Raw genomic sequence first — 21489 nt, forward strand, 5'->3', positions numbered from 1 at the left:
CTTCAAAATAAGAAAGATTTTGTATTGGACAATCTTTTTCATAATCAAAGAATAGAATTCATTGCACTGAAAATAGTGCCTTTTTGTTTACAAATTGCATCTAATAATAATAATAATAAATCACCTTTATTGAGAGGGCATGTTTTGGCCTCGCGGGTCATTCTTACAACAAACCCTTGTGAAATACATATTACATTCGACACTTTACAGTTTCTGAAAATCACTGTTGCAGTAGAAAAATAAAAATCTGTTCCTTAGCCATGAGTGTACTTCAGTGCTTTTTGGGTAATTGCTTCGTTTGTGGAACTAAATTAGTTAATTAACCAAGGAGTAACTTAGTTACTTTTACAGATAGTTATTCTAGATTAGGACTGGGTCAATACCAGTGACTAACAATTCCCACAGATACCAATACTCTGAACAGTTCAGAGTATTTATAAATTTTAGCCTGCAAGTTTTCCAGCATTTTCTTCAAAATATTAACAACTTTATATAAGATAATGATAATCACAAAAATTATTTTATCCCCACAATGCTGCTGCAAAAATAAAGAACAATTTTGTATCATTTCCAGGAAATTTAGATTTCACATAAGTGGCACGTGACATTTTTGCACATTCCCCGAAATCCTTGCACGCTGCTCAAAGTGTGGGTGCATCAGCACTTATGCTATTTACACCCATCACATTATACAGGGCCAAGCCCCTTACCACAAAAAAATGAACACTGCTGCACAGAGGATTATACTGGCCATTCATTGGTCCAGATGCCTGAGCCTCATTAGCCTGCAAAACTACAGTTAGCAGAGTGTACTATGGGAAAGGGAGGTAAACTTTATGGGAAAGGGAGGTAAACTTTTAGGTTCCTTCTCAAAAGGTCACTTCTTACACCCCACAATTGGTATCAACTCAGACCTAATACACTTAAATACTATGGTGTAAATCAAAAACCCTGAGACCTTCTGTAAATAAACGGTCTCACCGATTCGATGTATCACTCCACGTCAGCTGATTCATGACCGCAATCATCTGCTGTTACACTCATAGTTCGCCACACTTATTCATTTTATATAAGAGCCTCTGAATGTGAGAACCCGCTCTCAAAACATCAGACGAATATGCACCCGCATACAATGTTACTCTCCCGGTCATTCTCTCTTTCATAACCCTTAAAACTGCAGACACTGACACACCACTGCACTGGGATACGAACTTAACCACTTCATTTACTGGTTTCTCAGGATACCACTGACAGAACGTTACATAAATATTGAGTATAATCTGTTTCTCACCCCTTTTCAAAGGCTGTCCTTGCTGGTGTTTTGAAAACAAGCTCGGAGAACACTGAGACTTTCCCGTACGTATAGAACTCGGCATGTTATTTTTCTAACGATAAGTCAGGCAATATTACTAAGTTGCACTACTTCCTTGCTGTTCACATGATTATTTTTAGAAAATAACCAATGTTATAAAATATCATTATGTACACAAATCTCTAAGCTCATTGAAAGTTACAATGCATATTACTACAAAATGTTCACACTTATCTTTCCTTGCCATGTCACCAAGTTATTTTACGAAGTGCACTATATTTGGCGGAACAAAAATCGTTATTAGGATGCTTGTCAAAGTTTCCAACCGCAATAAATTTACGAACATTTTGTCTGGTTTTGATCATCATGAATATATTTATTGGACTTACAGCAATGCATATGGCTGTTTATGCCCATTATATATTTTATTTACATAAGATACAATTTACATAAAATCTACAAACAAATTTCAAATACACTCCTATCTTTATCAAACCTTAGCCAAATTTATGGGAAATGATTACTGGTGCAAAGAGTTAACCATAAAGGTGAAGCAATAAGTAAAAAAAGAAAGAGCATTGGGTTTAAAGTGAGATGTCATTTGTGGCAGCGTATCCCATACTACAAATTGGCTGTTGTTTTACCTTACGTAATGAATCCTGTAACAACGCTGGATTTTAGTGTGGATTATTTTACTTCTATGAGTTTGCAATGCTTTCTGCATACAGGTGGTTTTGTTTACAGAAGGTGTCAGGGTTTGTGATTTGAACCATAGACTCTTCTTAGTTCACAATACTTGGTATATTTAGATGAGCAAATTTTCTATGTAATGCTAAAAAAAATAACATACCTGGATCTTGTAACTTCTCAAGAAGAACTTCTAGATTTTCCACTTCTTCCTCTTTCGGAGAATGAATTACAATGACCGTTGAGCCCAAAACACACAGTAGACAACCAAGCTGAAATAATTAAATAAATTTATCAACCCCTCCTCAGTGAAACCATAAATTAAAAATTGTGTGTGCTGGGGGAGGATTTGATATTTCCTAAAAATCCTCAAAATTTCATGTTATTCTCCTTCACATTACACAGACACTGCAGTGTATTAGAGTCTATTCCACAGCACTGCCTCAAACATTTAAAATTAAAAATGGTCATACCGTGAAGCCCAGTGGTAGCGTTGTCGCCTTGTAATCAAGGGGTCCTGGGTTCGATACCCGGTGGAGGCGCATAGTGGTTTGGATCCCACTTTCAACTGTAGGTCCAGTCCCGATTAACCTTACTGTGCATAAGTGGACTTAAAACACCAACTCAATCAATCAACTGTTAAGCCTTGTTTCCATGTTAATAAAAGAATCAAATGCTGACCAAGGTAAAATTTACTGTACAAAAAAAGTTATACACTAAAACGTAATGTTTCCACCTTCTAACAGGGTCTTCTTCAGACAAAGATTCATAATAATTTTTAACGTTTTAGTGCATAATTTTTTTTCCTACAGTAAATTTTGCCTTAGCATTTGACTCTTTTATCAAAAAACAGATTGAATCATACCAAAATCCTCATAAAGCTATGGGAATATGCCCTATTTAGGTAAGGCTCTATAATCGCAAAGCAATGCATATTTCTCAACTCATTTCATCAGCATGACAGAAAATCTTGAATGAAATAGACACATGCCTCAAAGTTTCTTCCTTAACATTGCAATAGCCACCTGTTAACCTTGACAGATGGAAAAAGAAGCTGTTAACAAATAAAAAAGAAAGAAAGAATGAAAGTGTACTAATAGTCTATTGCATGGCTATACACTGACTCAGTTTTTATTATATTTTTAGTGTTCCTTTGCAATGCTTTACCATTGCACTAGCAGCCAATATATTAACTTTCCACTAAATTGAAATACACTTTTGATATGTGCTCAAACTCTTAGTCATTCCCACCAATGCCTGAAAACTGTTAACAAATCAAAGTAATTCAGAATGCATGTACTTATATGTACTTTTTTCTGTAGAAATTACAGTTAAAAATGCAGGCTCGACCAGGCATACAGTGCCATTTCTGAACCAACTGAGCTAATGAGCGAGCTCTGGTTTCACCTGATATCTCGTTCTTGCTCTCTTAGCTGTGTAGAATCAGGATCTGTTCCTCCAAAACACTCAACAGTGCCTAGTTTCTTCCAACGTGCAGAAAAGAGAGGGAATGAGCATGTACTATACGGTGTACGCTTTTAGAAGGAACATGAGTTCATCCAATATGCAGCCAGTGCTATTGCCCTGTTACCAAACTAACTGCTAGCGGAAGGGAAAGAGAATTCACTGTGCCCAATATTCAACTTTTTTCTTTTCTTTTTGTACACAGTATACGAGTACAGTGAGTGAAATAATACAGTTAAAAGTTCTACACAGGATTATATCATATCACTACAGCATATAAAAACTCAAACTGACTCAAGACTCGCAATGTTGGAGAGCGCACACACGGCAATGAAGGGTCGTTGTGTATATTGAGATGAATTTAACACCCATTGTTTTCCCAAGACACAACTCAGCTGTCAACAAGGTGGCAAGAACAAAAAACAGAGGGAACGAAAATGAAAGGTTCATTGCATGTGTGCCGAGACGTGTTGTTTCGAGAAACTATAACTTCGGCTGTAGCCGACAGAAATTTATGGGACTTTGACAGTCAGGTTCAAAATGTCTTGCTCCATCTTATGATGAACTTTAAAGTGGCAAGTTTTATGAAAACTTCTTGCGTGCAAGAAACATTCAGGATGGGGCGTTTAACTTGCACGCCGCAGTTTCCTAACTTACAACATTGCACTTTTGCCATTGGCTGGTCGCCAAGAACACGCTGTGCGTGGCCCTGCCCGATATCACTTCTAAAACTGGACGCCATATAATTGTCTATTGCTTGGTTATAAACTGACCCGACATAGGGAGAAACTAGGAATTGTTACCATTAGCAATGTTTCAAATGCAACAGAGCCCATTGTGATAGCACTAACAGAGACAATTCCTCACAGGCAACCACAGAAAGAGCAAAAAATCACTCAAAACAAGAACTGGTTCTGTACCTCATTTCATAGAGCAATTATGCAACAAACCCGGGTTCGAGTCCTGGTCGAGCTTGCATTATTCACTGAAATTTCTACACACAACGTATCCAGTGTATGACAAATAGTAATTGTAAATTTTAATACATCTTCTTCAATGGAACTATACCAAATGAATCTACTAGATTTTTGCTTTAAAATAGTCATAATTTCACAGGACATAATCATTTAATCACAAAAGCAATTTCTCCCCAGAATATTGTTGCAAAAATAATTACAATTATGCATTTTGAATTGGATATTTAGCCTCCAGAAAAGTGTACATGGCACTTTCCGATGACTCCTCAAAACACCCAAACCCTGAAAAGTATCTTTGGTATTGGCGATTATGTTCCAACCAATACTGGTACCACTGGTATAGGGTGATACCAAAACATTTGTATTGGTATCAGGCCAGGAAAAAAAAGTGTGCCATGCCATAAATTATTTCATATGGAGAGTTCAGTTCAATCAGTTTCTTCAATTGCAGGCAGATGCATTGGTATACACATCTTCTCCAGGGTTGACGAATAGCAAGCAATGGGAGGTTGCGGCAGAGGTTTATACCGAATTTATTTATTTATTCTTTACAGAGGATTAAACCTCCAATTACAGAAGGCGTAGGCTGTTTTTTGTTGATGCAGCACAAATTACATGCAAATATACAGGGTGTCTCATAAGTAATAGCGCAAACTGACACAGGTGAAAGTACATGATAATAGAAGCAAAAACGTCTCAGTAAACATTGGTCTGCAAACGAGCCGTTTTTGAGATAATCGCGAATGTGTGATTACATACCGCCACTGACTTCATTGTTTGTAAACGTCATCCTAATTGGTAAAATGCTAATAATACAGTAAGAAAAGTCATTGGAGATCTCATTGCTAGACTGTGTACTGATTGTATCCATCCAACGCCACTTCTCGGAAATGTTCTGTTTTGTAAACAAAGAGCAAACCTCGGAACGTGCAAGGAGCAAAGCACTTGGTGTTTACAAAATGTTTACAAAGTGACGGCTCCTAACCACACATAATTAACATTTTACCAACTAGGATGACGTTTACAAACAATGAAGTTAGTGGCAGCTTGTAATCACACATTCCCGATTATCTCGAAAACGGCTTGTTTGCAGACCCAAGTTTACTGAGACTTTTTTACGCTATTACTTTTGACACACCCTGTACATCACATGTAACACAGAATCTTCCATCTGGGAGATATAAACCCATTTTTAAATGGGGTATAAAGGTATATTTAGCACCAAATTGACCATAAATTGGGCTTTTATGGAACATTTTATGTGTGTTGGAGGAGAGGTAGTGTGTGGATACATCATTGGATTGCAGTATACCTGGAATCATCATTACACATAGATCTCCGAGTTGTGGAAATTGAGGAGGCGGCAAGAAGTTTTTGAGCCACAACTTTCACGGAACTTTTCGTTAAGTTACCATGTATTATTATATATAAAAAAAGCTTCACTAAAAATCTCACCTTCCCAAGTAAATTGAGCCTTTCATTTAAGAATCGTGAAGAAAGAACCGCAGACACTAACACACTTAATGCTCCAAGGGGTGTTACAAGTGAGGCTGGTGCAAATGCATATGCTGCAAAGTTAGCTGCTTCTCCAACACCCACTGAAAGAAAGCAAAGGACATTCGAAATCATAATGAAATACAGTATTCACCTATATCAAGTACATTTATCAAAGAAATCTGTTCATGTTCATTCATGATGCGGTACTATAATAAATACACATAAGCAACTTACTAACTTTTCCTGCAAGATATACTTGTAATGGTTCTATTTATTTCCCATCCATATGGGAACTTGTTGTTTCAAAGCGCAAAAGGGGCCACTGAAATTAGTAGAGGTAAGTCTTGCGGAAAAAATTAGTAAATCACTCATGTGTATTTATTTAAAGTAATATGTCTTGGAGAGCCTATTCAACAATTTGGGGATACTTCCATGCACCCTTTCAGGTGAGGGGAGTTTCAGTAACATTTTGCAAAAGAACTGTCCACTCTACTTAAAAAACAGGCAATTCACATTTCTTCACAAATTAAATTTGTGCATATTCTATCAGTTGGATCCAGATTGCAGGATCCTAAAAATTACATCAGGTAAAGGTAAAAAGATGAAGTTCCCTACACATATAGCACTGTGCCATGATGGCACATTTAGAGAAAGTGAGGGTAGGGACCCACACGTTCTCAATGTTGGGTCATTTTGGAGGTGATGTGATCAGCACCATGCTCTGGGCACCTGACATGAGGCTGAGTGAGCCTTGGAGCCACTGTAGGTGGGGACAATGCTGGAAAAATTGCAACCTTACATCACCCACACAGGAACTGAACCCGGGTCTCCCACGTAGCAGTCAGACACCCTTCTGGCTAGAGCACTGTTGCTCCACAAAATTACATCAGTTTCACACATTTTGCATTTTTGTGCAGCATGAAAAAAATCAATGTCCCTAATCATTACTATCCACCAGTTGAATTCTTTCCAACAATCTTACATCTTGTACTTACTTGACAGCAATCCGGCCCACCAAATCCATTCCTTCAAGTACCCATAGCCACCAGCTGCTGCACGCAAGGACCCTGCACGGTTTAGCCTCAACAAGGCTTTCTTCTTGATAATAAAACTTGATCCTGCACAGTAGAGTTTGTAAGAGTCACTTCATAACAAATTTACAAGATGGGGTAAATTTGAAAACAAGGCCACTAAACTTAGTTTTAAGTTACACATTTTAGATACAATGAATATGAAGAATGTACAGTATCAATACAAATAACATGCACTCAAAAAGTTTAGATGTGCTCAAACAATATTTTTATTCAAAATCAGATACAACTATGTATTTCTAATAGAGATGGACTGATAAGTTTAACAAATACAGTGGAACCCCGATTTTACATTTTCCTGCATTATACATTCGATCTTGATGGTTCCAACATAGTCAAACGTTAATAAATTTTCCTGGATTTTACATTTTCCTGTATTTTAAGTTTTTCCAGCTTGGTCCCATGAAAAACATAAAATCGAGGTTCCACCGTACTGTCTCTCTCTCTTTTTTTTTAAAAAAAAAAATGTCTTTAAAGTCCTTTTAAACATTTTTCCAAATGAAAATTAAAGTACAGTAAAACCTCGTTAATCTGGACACCAATAAGCCAGACAGACAAAAGCCCCCCCCCCCCCTGGCCAAAAGCAAAATGCAAGGTTCTAAATATGGCTAGAAGTCGACAAGAGAACTTCCCAAAGAAAAGACAGCCAACCACTGATGAAATTCTGTTTCCCGCAGACTTTGTACTGTATATTGTATTTAGGCCTATGCCCTTTAAATACACCATAATAAACATGTTTTGTTGCTATAAACGGAGTTTCAATGCACTTTCTACTGTTCTTTTAGGTTATTTCAGATAATCCGGACTTTCGTTAAACCAGTCAACTTATCCCCCCTATTAGTCCAGATTAACGAGGTTTTACTGTAGACGAAACAAAAATGTATATCCTTGTAAGAGTTAGAACAAATATCAAAAGTCCTACCACTTCTTGCAATTCACTTGCTGTTACTTCATGTACATAAACAAATATAATCAATACAGATTCAGAAAAAGATATGCATCTTTATTAGAGATTTACATGATCAGAAATGATGAACAAAGCTACAAGAAGTACTCTCAAGTAATGCGATCTATATTTCAAGTTTTCATGTTGAAAATCGATATCACAATGTTGCAACAGAAGGTACAACAAATAAATAAACAAAAAAAAATGGAGGGTTCCAACCATAATCTTGATTATTACTGATTTACATATAAATGGCTAACAAAGGGAGTTTGTGATCTGAAATCTATCAATAAAAGGATGTTTACTGCACTTGCAGGAACTACCGAAGTAGAAAGAATAATATAAAGCGTAGAAGAATAAGGTATGATTTGTTATAAGTGTGTTTGTTTTAGGTTAGAACATATTTTCTTATTTAAAAGAAATTGCCAACCTTGGACTCAGCGTAAATACATTTTCATTTTTCATATTCATAATTCACGATATGTGCAACTTACTCACTTTATATATATTAATTCGTATTTTCAATAAATACAAAACTTTGTTAGTTACGTGAAATGAGTATCTATTTTGTGCAACGACATTACGGGAACTACTGTTCCCTTCTGGTCCTTTTCTCGGCTATCCGAAATATACCAGCCTCGTCAAATCGTATCATTCGTCAGGAAAAAGGAAATTGTACAAATTTGGTAAAGGTAAAATTTGGAAAACAAGGAAGAAACGGTACCAATTGGATGAAAACTGAAGGCATAACATGAGGGCGTCCCTTATTTTTTAGTGTTTTAATTGCACAAAGGATTTTTAGAGTGAAGGTTTTACAGTGATAGTTTTAACAAATAATAGAGAACATGGGGGGAAGCAAAGGTTTTAGAAGTGTTTTCCAGATTTTACCTTTACCAAATTTGTACCCTTTCCTTTTTCCTGACGAATGATACGGTTTGACGAGGCTATGGTATATTTCGGATAGCCGAGAAAAGGACCTGAAGAAGGGAACAGTAGTTCCCGAAACGTCGTTGCTTACTCATTTCACGTAAGTAACAAAGTTTTGTATTTTTAATTTATTGAAAATATTTTCATTTATGTCCATTAAAATTTACACAAATGATTGGTCAATCAATAAAAAGCATCAAGGGTGAATCCATGTCAAGAGGTCCAGGATATGAGAAAATCGTTGCTAGACAATTTTTAAAAAATCTAATTTTCTCTGTGCAGTCACTTTACCATGTTGTTAGTTGAAAACAGTCATTATTTTAATTTTAGTGGCTGTAGGTTTCGAGTGGCAGCCATATTTGTTTTCAAAGATCCGCCATTTGATGGTGTCATAAGGGGTTACCGAATCTGAAATACCTCAGCCCCTAATTATCCTATCGATGTGGAACAAAAAACAAAATGATCAGCAAACTGTAAGCTACAAGACTGTGTATTAGCCATTGTTACATATGAATTATGAAAGGGTAAAATTTACATTTGAAGAAGTAGGTCATTGATGCTAATAGTCCTGATTTTAGCAGATAATATTTGCAAGAAGGGAAATGGTCAGGAAGTTGAGCTTTACTTCATAAAGAGCTCTGATATAGATGTGCTCATTCACCAAGTTTCAACCCTTAGACATGCCCCCTTTTTTTCTAGAAATTATTAAAAAGTTAGAAAAGTGAAAAAAGTGCACCTTTCACAGATATCTCTGGTGGGGGACCTGATAAAAATATACAATCCCTCCCCATAACAGTTCGGTATGAATATATTATGTACCAAAAATTAGGATTTTCAGATTTCATTATAAGTACCTTTAATATTAACACAAAGTTATGGTAAGCTTGTAGCTCGTAAAAATTAACTTTGAGGTCATCATGTTCGATGCTGACTTCTTCAACAATTCCAATATACCAGTTTGCATCATAAAATACACACAACTATGTCACCTTTTTTTGAGGTGACATCATTGTTTTTGTAATTGCACTTTTCATTCAAAACAAATAGACTTGTGTAGCATGTAGCACATAATGATTTTCCAGGAATCAGATCTACAACATAATTCTTTTCCTTTAGTACATGTGCACTCTTAATTTCTGGAAGTCCTTTAGTTATGACTTTTTTATGGATTTTTTAGAGAGTCGCTACACAATTGACCAAAAAGATGATGATACTTTCGAGAAAACTTTACTTCACGGTAGTTGCATATGTTTCCAATGCCACTGCTTCTTCTCAATATCAGAAGATTCCTCTTTTCTTCACTGGTCACCAAATACTTTAATGCTTCTTAATACTGACCCATACACATCCTTATGACATTCTTCACCACTTAATTTACCTAAATCACATTCCATTTTGTCACTAAATGGATGTAACGATACACAGAACTGCAGAAAAACAACCTTTCTCTTGAGCTGCAAGCATATGAATGAGGCACCAGTGATGAATTTCCATGAGATGCATGTCTGAAAACGATTGTGCATGTTGGAACGTGCAACTTGCTTATGCTTACTGCTTTCATGTATATCTAGTCTATTTACCTCATATAACTTTTTCTTGTATGTTTTGATAAACCCCTTTGTGAGTTATTTGTCCACTGTCAATTGATTTATGATGTATATACAGTAAACTCTCATTTATCCGTACTTCTGCATATGCTTACCATAACTTTGTGTTAATATTAAAGGTACTTATAATGAAATCTGAAAATCCTAATTTTTGGTACATAATATATTCATATCGAACTGTTATGGGGAGGGATTGTATATTTTTATCAGGTCCCGCACCAAAGATGTCTACCTGTGAAAGGTGCACTTTTTTCACTTTTCCAACTTTTTAATAATTTCTAGAAAAAAGGGGGGCATGTCTAAGGGTTGAAACTTGGTGAATGAGCACATCTATATCACAGCTCTTTATGAAGTAAAGCTCAACTTCCTGACCATTTCTCTTCTTGCAAATATTATCTGCTAAAATCAGGACTTTTAGAGTTGGTGTTTTAAGTCCACTTTATGCACAGTAAGGCTAATCGAAACTGGACCTACAGTTTACCACTATGTGCCCCCACCAGGTATTGAACCTGGGATCACTTGATTATAAGACAACGATGCTACCACTGTGCCATCGGGGCAATGTGACTCCACCAGCGATCAAACCTGGGACCCTTTGATTACAAGACAACAATGATATCAATACACCATCCGGGAGGTCAGACATCACTTTAAAAGCTACATACAGTATTGCTTTGCAACATATTTCAGTGGTTACACAAATCTCCAAGTGAAACACTGATATAAACTGCTCACCATTAAAAATGCAACACCCAGAAGGAGTAATCGGAATCGGACGAAATGTGCACAGTGTGTAGAGGAGAGGTGCAGAAGGAAATGATTAGGTGTTCAAGGCCGTCATGCATCATGTGCACCTGCCACGCCATCTGGTAAGTGGTACCTGTAGCAGGTCAGATAGGTGCAGAAGAGCAGTGAAAGTGCATGGTCGTGAGTGTAGTGTGTTAAAATCGGTCAGCAATGCCACATCGTCGAATATGGCAGCGATTCCAGCAGGTTTCCCAGTTTGATCGAGGCCGAATTGTTGCATATCGTGAATGCAGATTATCCTACCGTGAGATCGGTGCCCGTGTAGGACGGAATGCATCCACAGTGATCCGTGTATGGAACCAGTGGGTCCAGGAAGGCACTGTAGAGCGACGTAGAGGTTCACAACGTCCGTGTCGGACGACGGAACGAGAGGACAGACGTCTGATACGCATGGCCCTTACAGACAGAAAGGCCATGTCAATGAGGATTGCGCATGAAGTACGGGATGTTTTACAACGTCCAGTGTCCCCACGAACCGTGCTTCGTCGTTTGGTGAACCGGGGAATTTTTTCCCGGCGCCCACTGTTGCGGATTCCTCTGACGCTCGAGCATAGGCATTTGCGTCTGAGATGGTGCCAAGACCGTCATGCATGGATGGCGGAGTGGAATGCTGTATTGTTCTCTGATGAATCCCGCTTCTGTATACAACATCATGATGGACCTACATGCGTGTGGCGGCACCGTGGCACTAGGCTTCATGATGCCTGCATCATGCATCATCACACAGGGCCTTCATTTGGTGTCATGGTATGGGGTGCCATCGCCATAGGTGTTCGTTCGCGTCTCGTACGCATTCAAGGGACATTGAACAGCCAACGGTAAATCACACAGGTTCTCACCCCTGTTGCTGTCCCATTAATCCATGCACTGCATAATGCCACTTTTCAACAGGATAACGTGCGCCCCCATGTTGCAAGAAATGTCCTCGCATTTATGGAAGCTAACCACGTGCCCCTGCTTCCTTGGGCAGCACATTTGCCGGATATGTCGCCAATTTAACATGTCTGGTTCATGGTGGGTCGCCGGCTGGCCCAACTCAGGTTTCCGGCACGTAATGTTGAAGACCTCTGGCACCGTGTGGAAGCCGCTTGGGACGCCATACCGCAAGCAGACATCGATAAGACTCATTCTGTCCATGCCTCGCTGTGTTGCAGCAGTTATTGCCGCCCGTGGAGGCTGTACACGCTACTAGCTCCTTGGGGTTATGCAACCATGTTCTACGTGTCACATGTCACACCACTGAGCTCTAACTGTAATCATTTTCTTATCTTATTATGAACTACATATATCCAAGTTTCGTGTTTCTATCTCATTTCCTTCTGGGTGTTGCAATTTTAATGGCGACCAGTGTGCAATGGGGAAGGGGAATAATGTTCACCAATTCACTGGATGTTTGCACAAGTTGGGTAAATACAGTCGCTCATACACAAACTACATTATGCTTACCTATAAAAATGCTTGAACTCACTGCTAATCCCAAACCTATATAAAACTGTGTTGTGTCATACGGTTGCCTTTCCAAATTCGCACTAACACAACTTCCATTGTTCACTGCCATTCTTGTGCATCTCAGTACACCCAGGTTTCTTCCTGAAATTGCATAACTGAGTATGAAGGACACAGATTAGTGATAAATACCGTATTTACGCATGTATAGTGCACGTGCATGTATAATGCGCACCCTGGTTTTTTATGGGTAAAAAAAGTTACAAAAAATTATATCTCGTATATAATGCTCAGTTCAATGCAGTTTCAAGAAATGGCTCACTGACTTCCTTAGTTGTAGGTCGTAAAGCTGTTGCTATGCTGATCAAGAGTGAATGACATCATACCTATTCAATGAGTCACCTGTTGCTATGTGGACCAAGAGGACAATACCCTCTTGTGTAAACAATAAGTCTCCAACTAATGCCACCTCCCCTCTCTCCCTCCACTGTGTTTAGCTCCCAAAGCTTTCACTCTTTAACCACCTTTTTTATTCTGTAATAGTAGAAAGTGAGATCAAAATTACACTATGGATTTGCAGTGCTCAGGAAGTTATTTTCTGTTATTTTTTTGCCCAACAAATACTGCTGAAATGCATCCCATGTGACGTAAGGTGCATGGTCAAATTCTGCCAGAGTTGCACTGCTTTTCTTGTGTCACAGAACATTACATTAAAAAATGAAAAATCATGTGAAATGGCCTTCAAACTTTTATACATAGTTTTGCTCATTCCTTCTTTACTTTTTCTAAAAGAATACTTATTCCGTGACTAATGGAACATTTATACAAGGCACATTAGAGACCTTCAAACTAGCAGTTAGCAGCACAAGATATCTTCCATTAAGGAAATTACACACTCCATATATATATATATATATATATATATATATATTATTTGGCCAGTAATATATTTTAATTATTGTTTTCTTTTTCCTTATGTTTTCTTTCATCCAAAGCATAATAGAAATCAGAACATTGCTTCATTTTGTGATGAATATATTTCAACTGCATTTCACATTAGTTTCGTTATCTTGAATGGAATACTGTTGCCATATTCAGAAACTGCATGATTTAAGCATTACAACGATATATAACATGATAGGGTTCCGTAAACATGAAAAATCAATGCAAGTGTCCCAAATCATGGAATGACCCTGTACGGTTTTATATCGGCCATCTGAATTATTCTGTGCATAATATGCACCACAGATTTTGGGAGCAAAAATTTTGGAAAAAAGTGAGCATTATACATGAGTAAGTACGGTACATGGATTTCTTACAAAAAAAAAATATATTCAAGTTCAGACTGTGTTATTCCAATGTCGTCATTATGCACACATGGTTTCCACATAAATTAAAATAAAATTAAATACATACCTATCTATAAGCATAAGAGACTTCATGGTCTCTTACTGCATCTTTTGGGCAGAACAAACAATCCATCCCATATTCTTCTGTATACATGATTCTCAAACTGCTAATTGGGAAACGAACTACTGCTGCCATCTATGCAGACTTTCAGAATTGAAGTATGCTTGCACCTATATATATGTGTTTCATTTGTCTCTTTCCACGTGAAACCTTATTTCCTATCTCATATTCCCCCTATACGCTCACTTACAATTATAATATACTCCCACAAGTTTATGGTGTTACTAAACATATGCTTAGAGTCAATTAGGTTTATTAGATTGATTACCTTAGTATTTCCACACTTTCTTCCTCTCCTGTGATGTTTTTACATCATCTGTGTTGTCTCCTGCACCAAAGGCCTGACTTATTGTCAGTGCAACAGCTGTGTTTTCTAATTTAAACTCATGCAAAGGGGAGGCTTATTACCAGCATAACACCCATTTTGAATTTCTATTTGTTTATTCAGCATCTCTGTTCTATCTATTTTACTGTGACAGTAAGGACTGGCCTATTAGAACGTTAGATGCAAATTGTGATCAAATTTTTGAAGTGAAACTTCGTAGAGCATTCAGGTCTTTGCAGAAATGGATACAGATAAATGAAATTCAGGTTTTGAAACAACAATGCAATATGTGCATTTAGGTGGATAGATGGGGGAGGACAATGCTTTAAAGATTACCGATAACCAGGGCTCAAAAAATCCCAGTCGCCAGTTTGCATGTACAAAATTTTGAAGATTGTAAGTTTAAATTGCAGTACAGCGTAAGTTAGCAAATTATTTTTTTCCCAACGTTGTGAACCTTCCATAGAATCAGTAACAATTTCTTACTCTTTGTCCCCCAACCCCCTGCTTTCTCACATGATTTAGCGAAGTTTTCAATACAGTGATGCTCAGCTTCTTATAGACCGATTTGCTTTACTTTGTTTCTTGTGCCACTTTTGGCTAATTTACGAAGATGGGGATGAGTGATGATATGATGAATGAAAACTCACAAACATCCATGACTGGGCCACAATTCGAACCTGGGACCTCTGGCATCATAGCACGATGTGCTAACCACTCTGCCATGGGGGCTAGCTCAGCATCTTATAGTATGCACAATTGCTAGGTGGATTCCTGGCACCTAGCTCTGAAGATTTTTGGAGCACTGCAACCTCTTGGTACCTCAAGTGCCAAGGTCACCGCACGTCGCTGCTTTTGTGACTTCTAAGTGTACAATAAATGCAGCCCAATCTTCCTAATATGATAAATGAATCAACACATTATAATCTTCAAATCTACTTAAATGTAACTTGATTCTATATTCTGTGTATGAAAATTTGAAATATGTCAATATATAGCTGCATCTCTAGCTCATAATTCCTTCATTCACTTCATATGAACCAGGGCCTCCCCAATGGCGCAGTGCTAACGTCATCGCCTTGTAATCAAGGGGTCCTGGGTTCGATACCCGGTGGAGGCACATAGTGGTTCGAATCCCACTTTAACACTAGAAGCGCCAAGTAGGGTCATTTTGACCGTTTTTCAAATTTCAATTTTTGCTTTGTACAGAAAAAATTTTCTTTGTGCGTTGAAATTTTGTGACTTTTCCTAAAATTTGCATTACGTTATTACTGCTATGCGTTATTTACAAAAAAATAATACTAATGGAAATATTTGTGTTTCTACCTAGAAGCGCCGTTGCCGGTCATTTTGACCGCTAATGTATTTTAATGGAAAACCACTTCTAGGTTGGAACGTTGCACTTACAGTTTCCACCCCTATCCTACCTTCCTATTTTAGACTCGCCCATATATGTTGTCGATTGTCAAAGCTGATAAAAAGGAGAAAGTGAAGACTCAGTTTCGGTTGAACACTGCAGTTTGTAAGCATGTTTTCTAGACAATGTGTCCTCAGTCTAGAGGAATATTTGAAATTATTACAGGAGATTAGTGAAAATGAATCCGATGTCAAGGACCCAGATCTTACTGTAGACGATTCCATGCTTCGACACATACAGAAGTGTACAGAAGAAGCAGCAGCTCGAAAGGAGCAACCCAACTGGCATTTGTCATTACAAGAACTTGACGCTTTCCTGGCTATTTTATATGCTAGAGGAGTGTATGGGTGCAGTTCTATAGACTATGATTTTTTATGGAAAACTACTTTGGGGGCCACCTTTCTTTCAACAATGTCAAGAAACAGATTCAGGGAAATAATGAAATATCTTACATTCGATTCAAAATCATCCAGATCTGAACGATTACAAACTGATAAATTTGCACTGTGCTCTGAAATTTGGGACAAATTTATAGCTAATTGTAGGAGTTGCTACACCCCAGGGGAAAATCTAACAGTTGACGAACAATTGTTTCCTTCGAAAGCGAGGTGTAGATTTACACAGTACATGCCAAACAAACCAGACAAATTTGGTATAAAATTTTGGATACTAGTGGACGTACATTCCAAATACATGTGCAATGCCTTTCCATACCTTGGGAAAGATGAACCAAGGAATGATAATGTTACTGTACCCAGGGGCGGCCGCTCATAAGGACGATACGGACGCCGCACTGCCGTGTGTAATCACAAGTGAACAAACATTACTTTAACATTTATATATTATCTTTTACATTGTCTGAATTACAAATATTCCTTTGCTTATAGATCGTTGGTTAGTCGGTTCTGTATTAATTCTTCCGCGACAATTGCGAAGTTTGCAGGCCACCGTGCGGGGGAATACGGAACTTCGAGAGAAATTTGGCAGGGCGGCATCCTCCCACCTTACGAGACGTAGAGCATTTTCAGGCGCTGCCGCGAGGGGTAAGAGGCGAGGGAACTGGCGGAATAACATGCGCGGGATCTGTGGCTGGGAATGGGCTGGGAGGATGGAGGGTTTGTCGTCCGAAACCAACACCCTAGGCGAAACTGGCCCTCTCTCTGGAGAATGGTAAACAATGAAGAGTTGCCAGAAGCAATGAAGTTAACGTAAGAAAGAAAATTACCAACCGTCGAAAGAAATCATTCTGTATTCCATAGAGCAATAAATAATGCAATTTCCAATGAGGAAAGAAAATATCGGTAACTGAAAAAGTACAGACAGGTGCTTGATATTTGTTATTTACCGTCGCTTTCTGCAACTTTTCGGTATTCACGACGATGAGGATAAGTGATAATTAAATGATGGAAGGCACTCACAAAGAACACCCATGTCCAAGCCGGGATTCGAACCCAGGATCCATGGCTTTTTATAGCCACGGAAGTCGGTTACAGCTTCGTGTTACTCACAAAATTAGATTTAATTACATGTTTTGATTAGCACGTTTTGAAAAAACCCTGATAGTGTGACAAAGTTTCACAATTTCTTTTCAAGCCGGCTGTTAAATAAATTAGAAACTAGTCATCTAAACTCACCAAGAGCCGCTACAGGAACCTGTGTACTACGAATTTCTGAAAATTTGGCAAAATTGTCTGGCAACCCCGAGGCAATAAAATGACTGCATGGGAAGACGATAGCATTGACACTTGTTGCAAAGAGAATACTCGATTCTCTTTGCTTGTTGTTTCTTCGTTTTCCATGGAAAAGTGAAGCTTTTTCGTTAGTGTGCTGTAGTTGTGCGTTTTTTGCGATGAGCTATGTGGAGAACTTGTTGGTGCGAAGTTTTTCTCCCAGAAGTCTAGATGAATAAAATAAACATAAAAAAACCTAGGCCGGCCTAGACAGTATTTGAATCTAGAACAAGCATGTCTGAAGAAGATTTCTGGTAAGTTTGAAGTTTTTACTGTAGAGCTTGAGCTTCTGGTAACGCAGATATCACCTTTCCAGTGAGATATTTACTTCGCTGCCCTATTTCATATATCAATTAGTCATGTTGTACAGGAAACGTTTTTTGTGTAACATTTTTACTAGAAATTTTCACGTTCAATGCACGTAAATATTCGTCATTGTGCTTATCAATTTTCCCCTCTGTTAAGTTAAAAAACAAACAACTAAATCTGTTAGAACTCTATTTCTTCTTCCATCTTTCGCAATCTTCGCATTACTGTTAAATAATTATTAATTTATCATAATATGTGCAAACGTGCAAAGAATGATATTCGGTAAAGACAAATATATCAATTTCTTATCATGTTGGCTGTTATATACGAAATTAATCAATTAAACTCACAGTACAAGTAGAGCAAATTTATGAGCTGTCGCCCCTCCACTTTGGTTCACCACGAGCCGCCACTGACTGTACCTAAAAATGTTGTATTGAGAATTACTTCACCTTATCTAAATGCGGGTAGAAATGTAACTACTGACAATTATTTCACATCGCTAAAACTCGCTGAGAAGATAAAGGAGAAGACGACGAGCCGAATTAGCACTATGAAGAAAAATAGAAAGGAGATTCGTAATGAAATTGTGAACATTAGAACACAAGTGTATGAAACATGTTTGCTAAAAAAGGGGGACATTATATTGTGTGCATAGCAAGCTAAACTAAACAAAAATGTTCTACTCCTAAACTCCATGCATTCAGATGTAGAAGTAGATTTGCAAAGCCAGATGAAACTACTAGAAACAATCAAGTATTACAACAAAACTAAATGCGGTGTTGATGTTGTTGATCAAATGGCACGCAAATATTCAGTACGTGCTTCATCACGTAGATGGTCGGTACATGTGTTTTACAATATCTTAGATCTGGCAGCAATAAATGCATGGGTAGTTTACAAGGCAGTCACGGGGAGGAACGTTACAAGACATAACGTTTTGATAGAATTAGCTGAGAAACTGAGAGAAGGACATTTGAATGCAAAGCCCAATAAAATATTGTCAACATCAATATCACATGCACGGAATGTAAGTGGCTCTGTTTCCAGAAAGAGGCGCCAATGTCAGGTGGCATTGTGCAATGAAAACAAAACAAGTGACATTTGTTCAATGTGCAACAAATATGTTTGTGGAAAATGTGTTTCTGGTGTAGAAAAGGTACTGAAATGCAAAAAAAGTAATATGTGAAACTTCATGATGGAAACTTATTTCCTTTAAGAAAATGAATATTTATTGTTGTAATTAGTGCATAGAAAATAAAAATCGCCGAGTTTCATGATATTTTTGTATTTTTTTACAAAATATTTTGTTTTATTAGTAATAAGATGATTATTGGCAATATCCAATTTGAGAAATGGTCAAATTTTAAATACGGGTCATTTTGACCGGAGGTGGCGCTTCTAGTGTTAAACTGTAGGTCCAGTCCCGATTAGCCTTACTGTGCATAAAGTGAGCATAAAACACCAAACCAAACCAAAAACTTTATATGAACCAATTTCAAAACAAAATTCCCCATCAGTGTCTCATAATTACCTTTTGAGAGGACAATTATGATGATGTAAATGAAGAAAAGATTAAGTACAATACATGAGAATGTCTAACTCTGAGATCAGAAGAGAACCTCAAGATTTGACAATTGGAGAGAAAAAGTTTGAGGTATTAGTCCCTTTATAAGCCCCATTAAGCCTTGTTTCCATGATATGAAAAACTCAATATTCTGACCAAGGCAGAAATTTATTTTATTTTAAAACAAACTAAATGTAACGTTTCAACCTTCTAGCAAGGTCTTCATCAGACTCTGTACCAAGTACAAATGAAACAAGTTACAAAACAGGAAGATATACGAGGGGCGTATCATAAAGAATTACACTTTATTGTATTCGATACATACAGACATAGATACATTTAATCGACTATATGCACTTTCTCAACATAGTCCCCCTGGAGCTGTAGACACTTATGCCAGCGGTGTGGAAGTCGTTCGAGACCATTTTGAAACCAGTTCTTTGGAGTTGTGTGCACCCATCGCTGGACAGCCTCATGGAGTTCCTCACAATTGTTGAAATGGTGACCACGCAGGGGTTTCTTCATGGTGCCAAACAAGTGAAAATCGGACGGTGCCAAATCCTGGAAATGTCTACGCATTGTTGTTTGTGGCATGTGTTAAGACATTTCGGTACCCACCGAGCTGACACTTTACCCATTTTCAAGTCACTGTGCACAATGCGTTGCAGGGTTCGTCTGCTTAATCCCGTAATCCTCTCCAGTTCCGTAAACGTCACACGCCTGTTCTCCAGTATGACATTTTCCACACACGCGATGTTTGCGTCTGTTTTCACACTCGCATGTCACCCTGGACTCTTTCCCTTCTCCGTCGACGTTTGACCGTTTTTCCAGCCAGTTACCCAATTATACACTGTTTTCCGTGACACTGCATACTCGCCACACACAGCCACTAACCGTCTATGGATACGTGCCGTTGTTTCCCTTTCCTTCCACAAAAACCAACTCATCCATCATTGACCACGTTCATCTTGTTCCATGTTGTCCGCAACAGCACTCGTGACGTTGTGTTTCAACGGCTGCACAGGCCACAGACTACGCACTGTCACACGGTGCTGCCACCTGGCGGTAGACAAGGTACCTATGCGCCCATCCTGCGCAGTGCATGGAATTACGCCATTTAATTTTGCGTTAAAACAATAAAGTGTAATTCTTTATGATACGCCCCTTGTATATACACAAAAATCACTCCTCTCCAGGCACAAGATTATTAGAAAGTTGTCTATCCTGGACCATTCCAGCAGGTGGGCTTCCTGAAGAAGACCTTGCTAGAATGTTGAAACGTTACGTTTAGTTTGTTTTTTTAAAAAAAAAAATTTAAAAAATCTACCTTGGCAGCATATTGAGTTTCTCATTAGAGTGTGCGTCAAATCTCCTGCAAATGGTGATAGCCAATAGCAGCGCACTGCAGCGGTGCCATGTCAAATCTCACACGGAAAAGAGACAGGGTGGTTGAGCGAAATGCCTTGTTACGGAGAGCACGGAACATTAGTAATATAACATATAATAAACTTAATGTCAAAAAAGAACATACCTGATTATGCCAGAGGGACTGCATAATTGTTTCAATATTCTCAAGGTGGAAGTTGTAGAGACTTTGTAAGATATTTTGTCCCGTAAAGAGTACGTTATCTTTTTTGCAGTAGAAAATTCGCCATGATCGTAATTTCAAAGATAGTTCTAGGAACTATGTCTTTTTCACAGTCATCTAAGTTTGTCTTTCTTTTCGGTATGTTAATGTGCTTTCTAGGTGATTGAAACATTGGAGCAGCCCCATCCACTTTGTATTGCCCCCGAACATATCCAAGAAACGGTAGCTTGATTCACACCACATGCTTGAGCTGTTAAGAGCCTGGCACTTCATAAAGTCAATTTTACTTCTCTGTTCTTCACTCGAACACTTTTTTTAAAAA

The 21489-nt window shown here is 38.1% G+C and overlaps 1 protein-coding gene across 1 annotated transcript in view; it reads right to left on the bottom strand.

Annotated features, from left to right (window-relative positions):
- Positions 1-21489, bottom strand: part of spict (magnesium transporter spict) — a 34991-nt gene that overhangs the window by 3781 nt on the left and 9721 nt on the right. The window contains exons 2-5 of the mRNA XM_083125099.1: positions 12762-12905; positions 6933-7055; positions 5896-6038; positions 2163-2271 (exon numbers count right to left, since the gene is read on the bottom strand). Coding sequence (XP_082981225.1) covers positions 2163-2271; positions 5896-6038; positions 6933-7055; positions 12762-12873 — 487 coding nt within the window. The 5' untranslated portion in view covers positions 12874-12905. The remainder of the gene's footprint in view (positions 1-2162; positions 2272-5895; positions 6039-6932; positions 7056-12761; positions 12906-21489) is intronic.

This window comes from Lepisma saccharinum, chromosome 7, assembly GCF_977018435.1.
Source record: "Lepisma saccharinum chromosome 7, izLepSacc3.1, whole genome shotgun sequence".
NCBI classification, from domain to species: Eukaryota; Metazoa; Arthropoda; class Insecta; order Zygentoma; family Lepismatidae; genus Lepisma; species Lepisma saccharinum.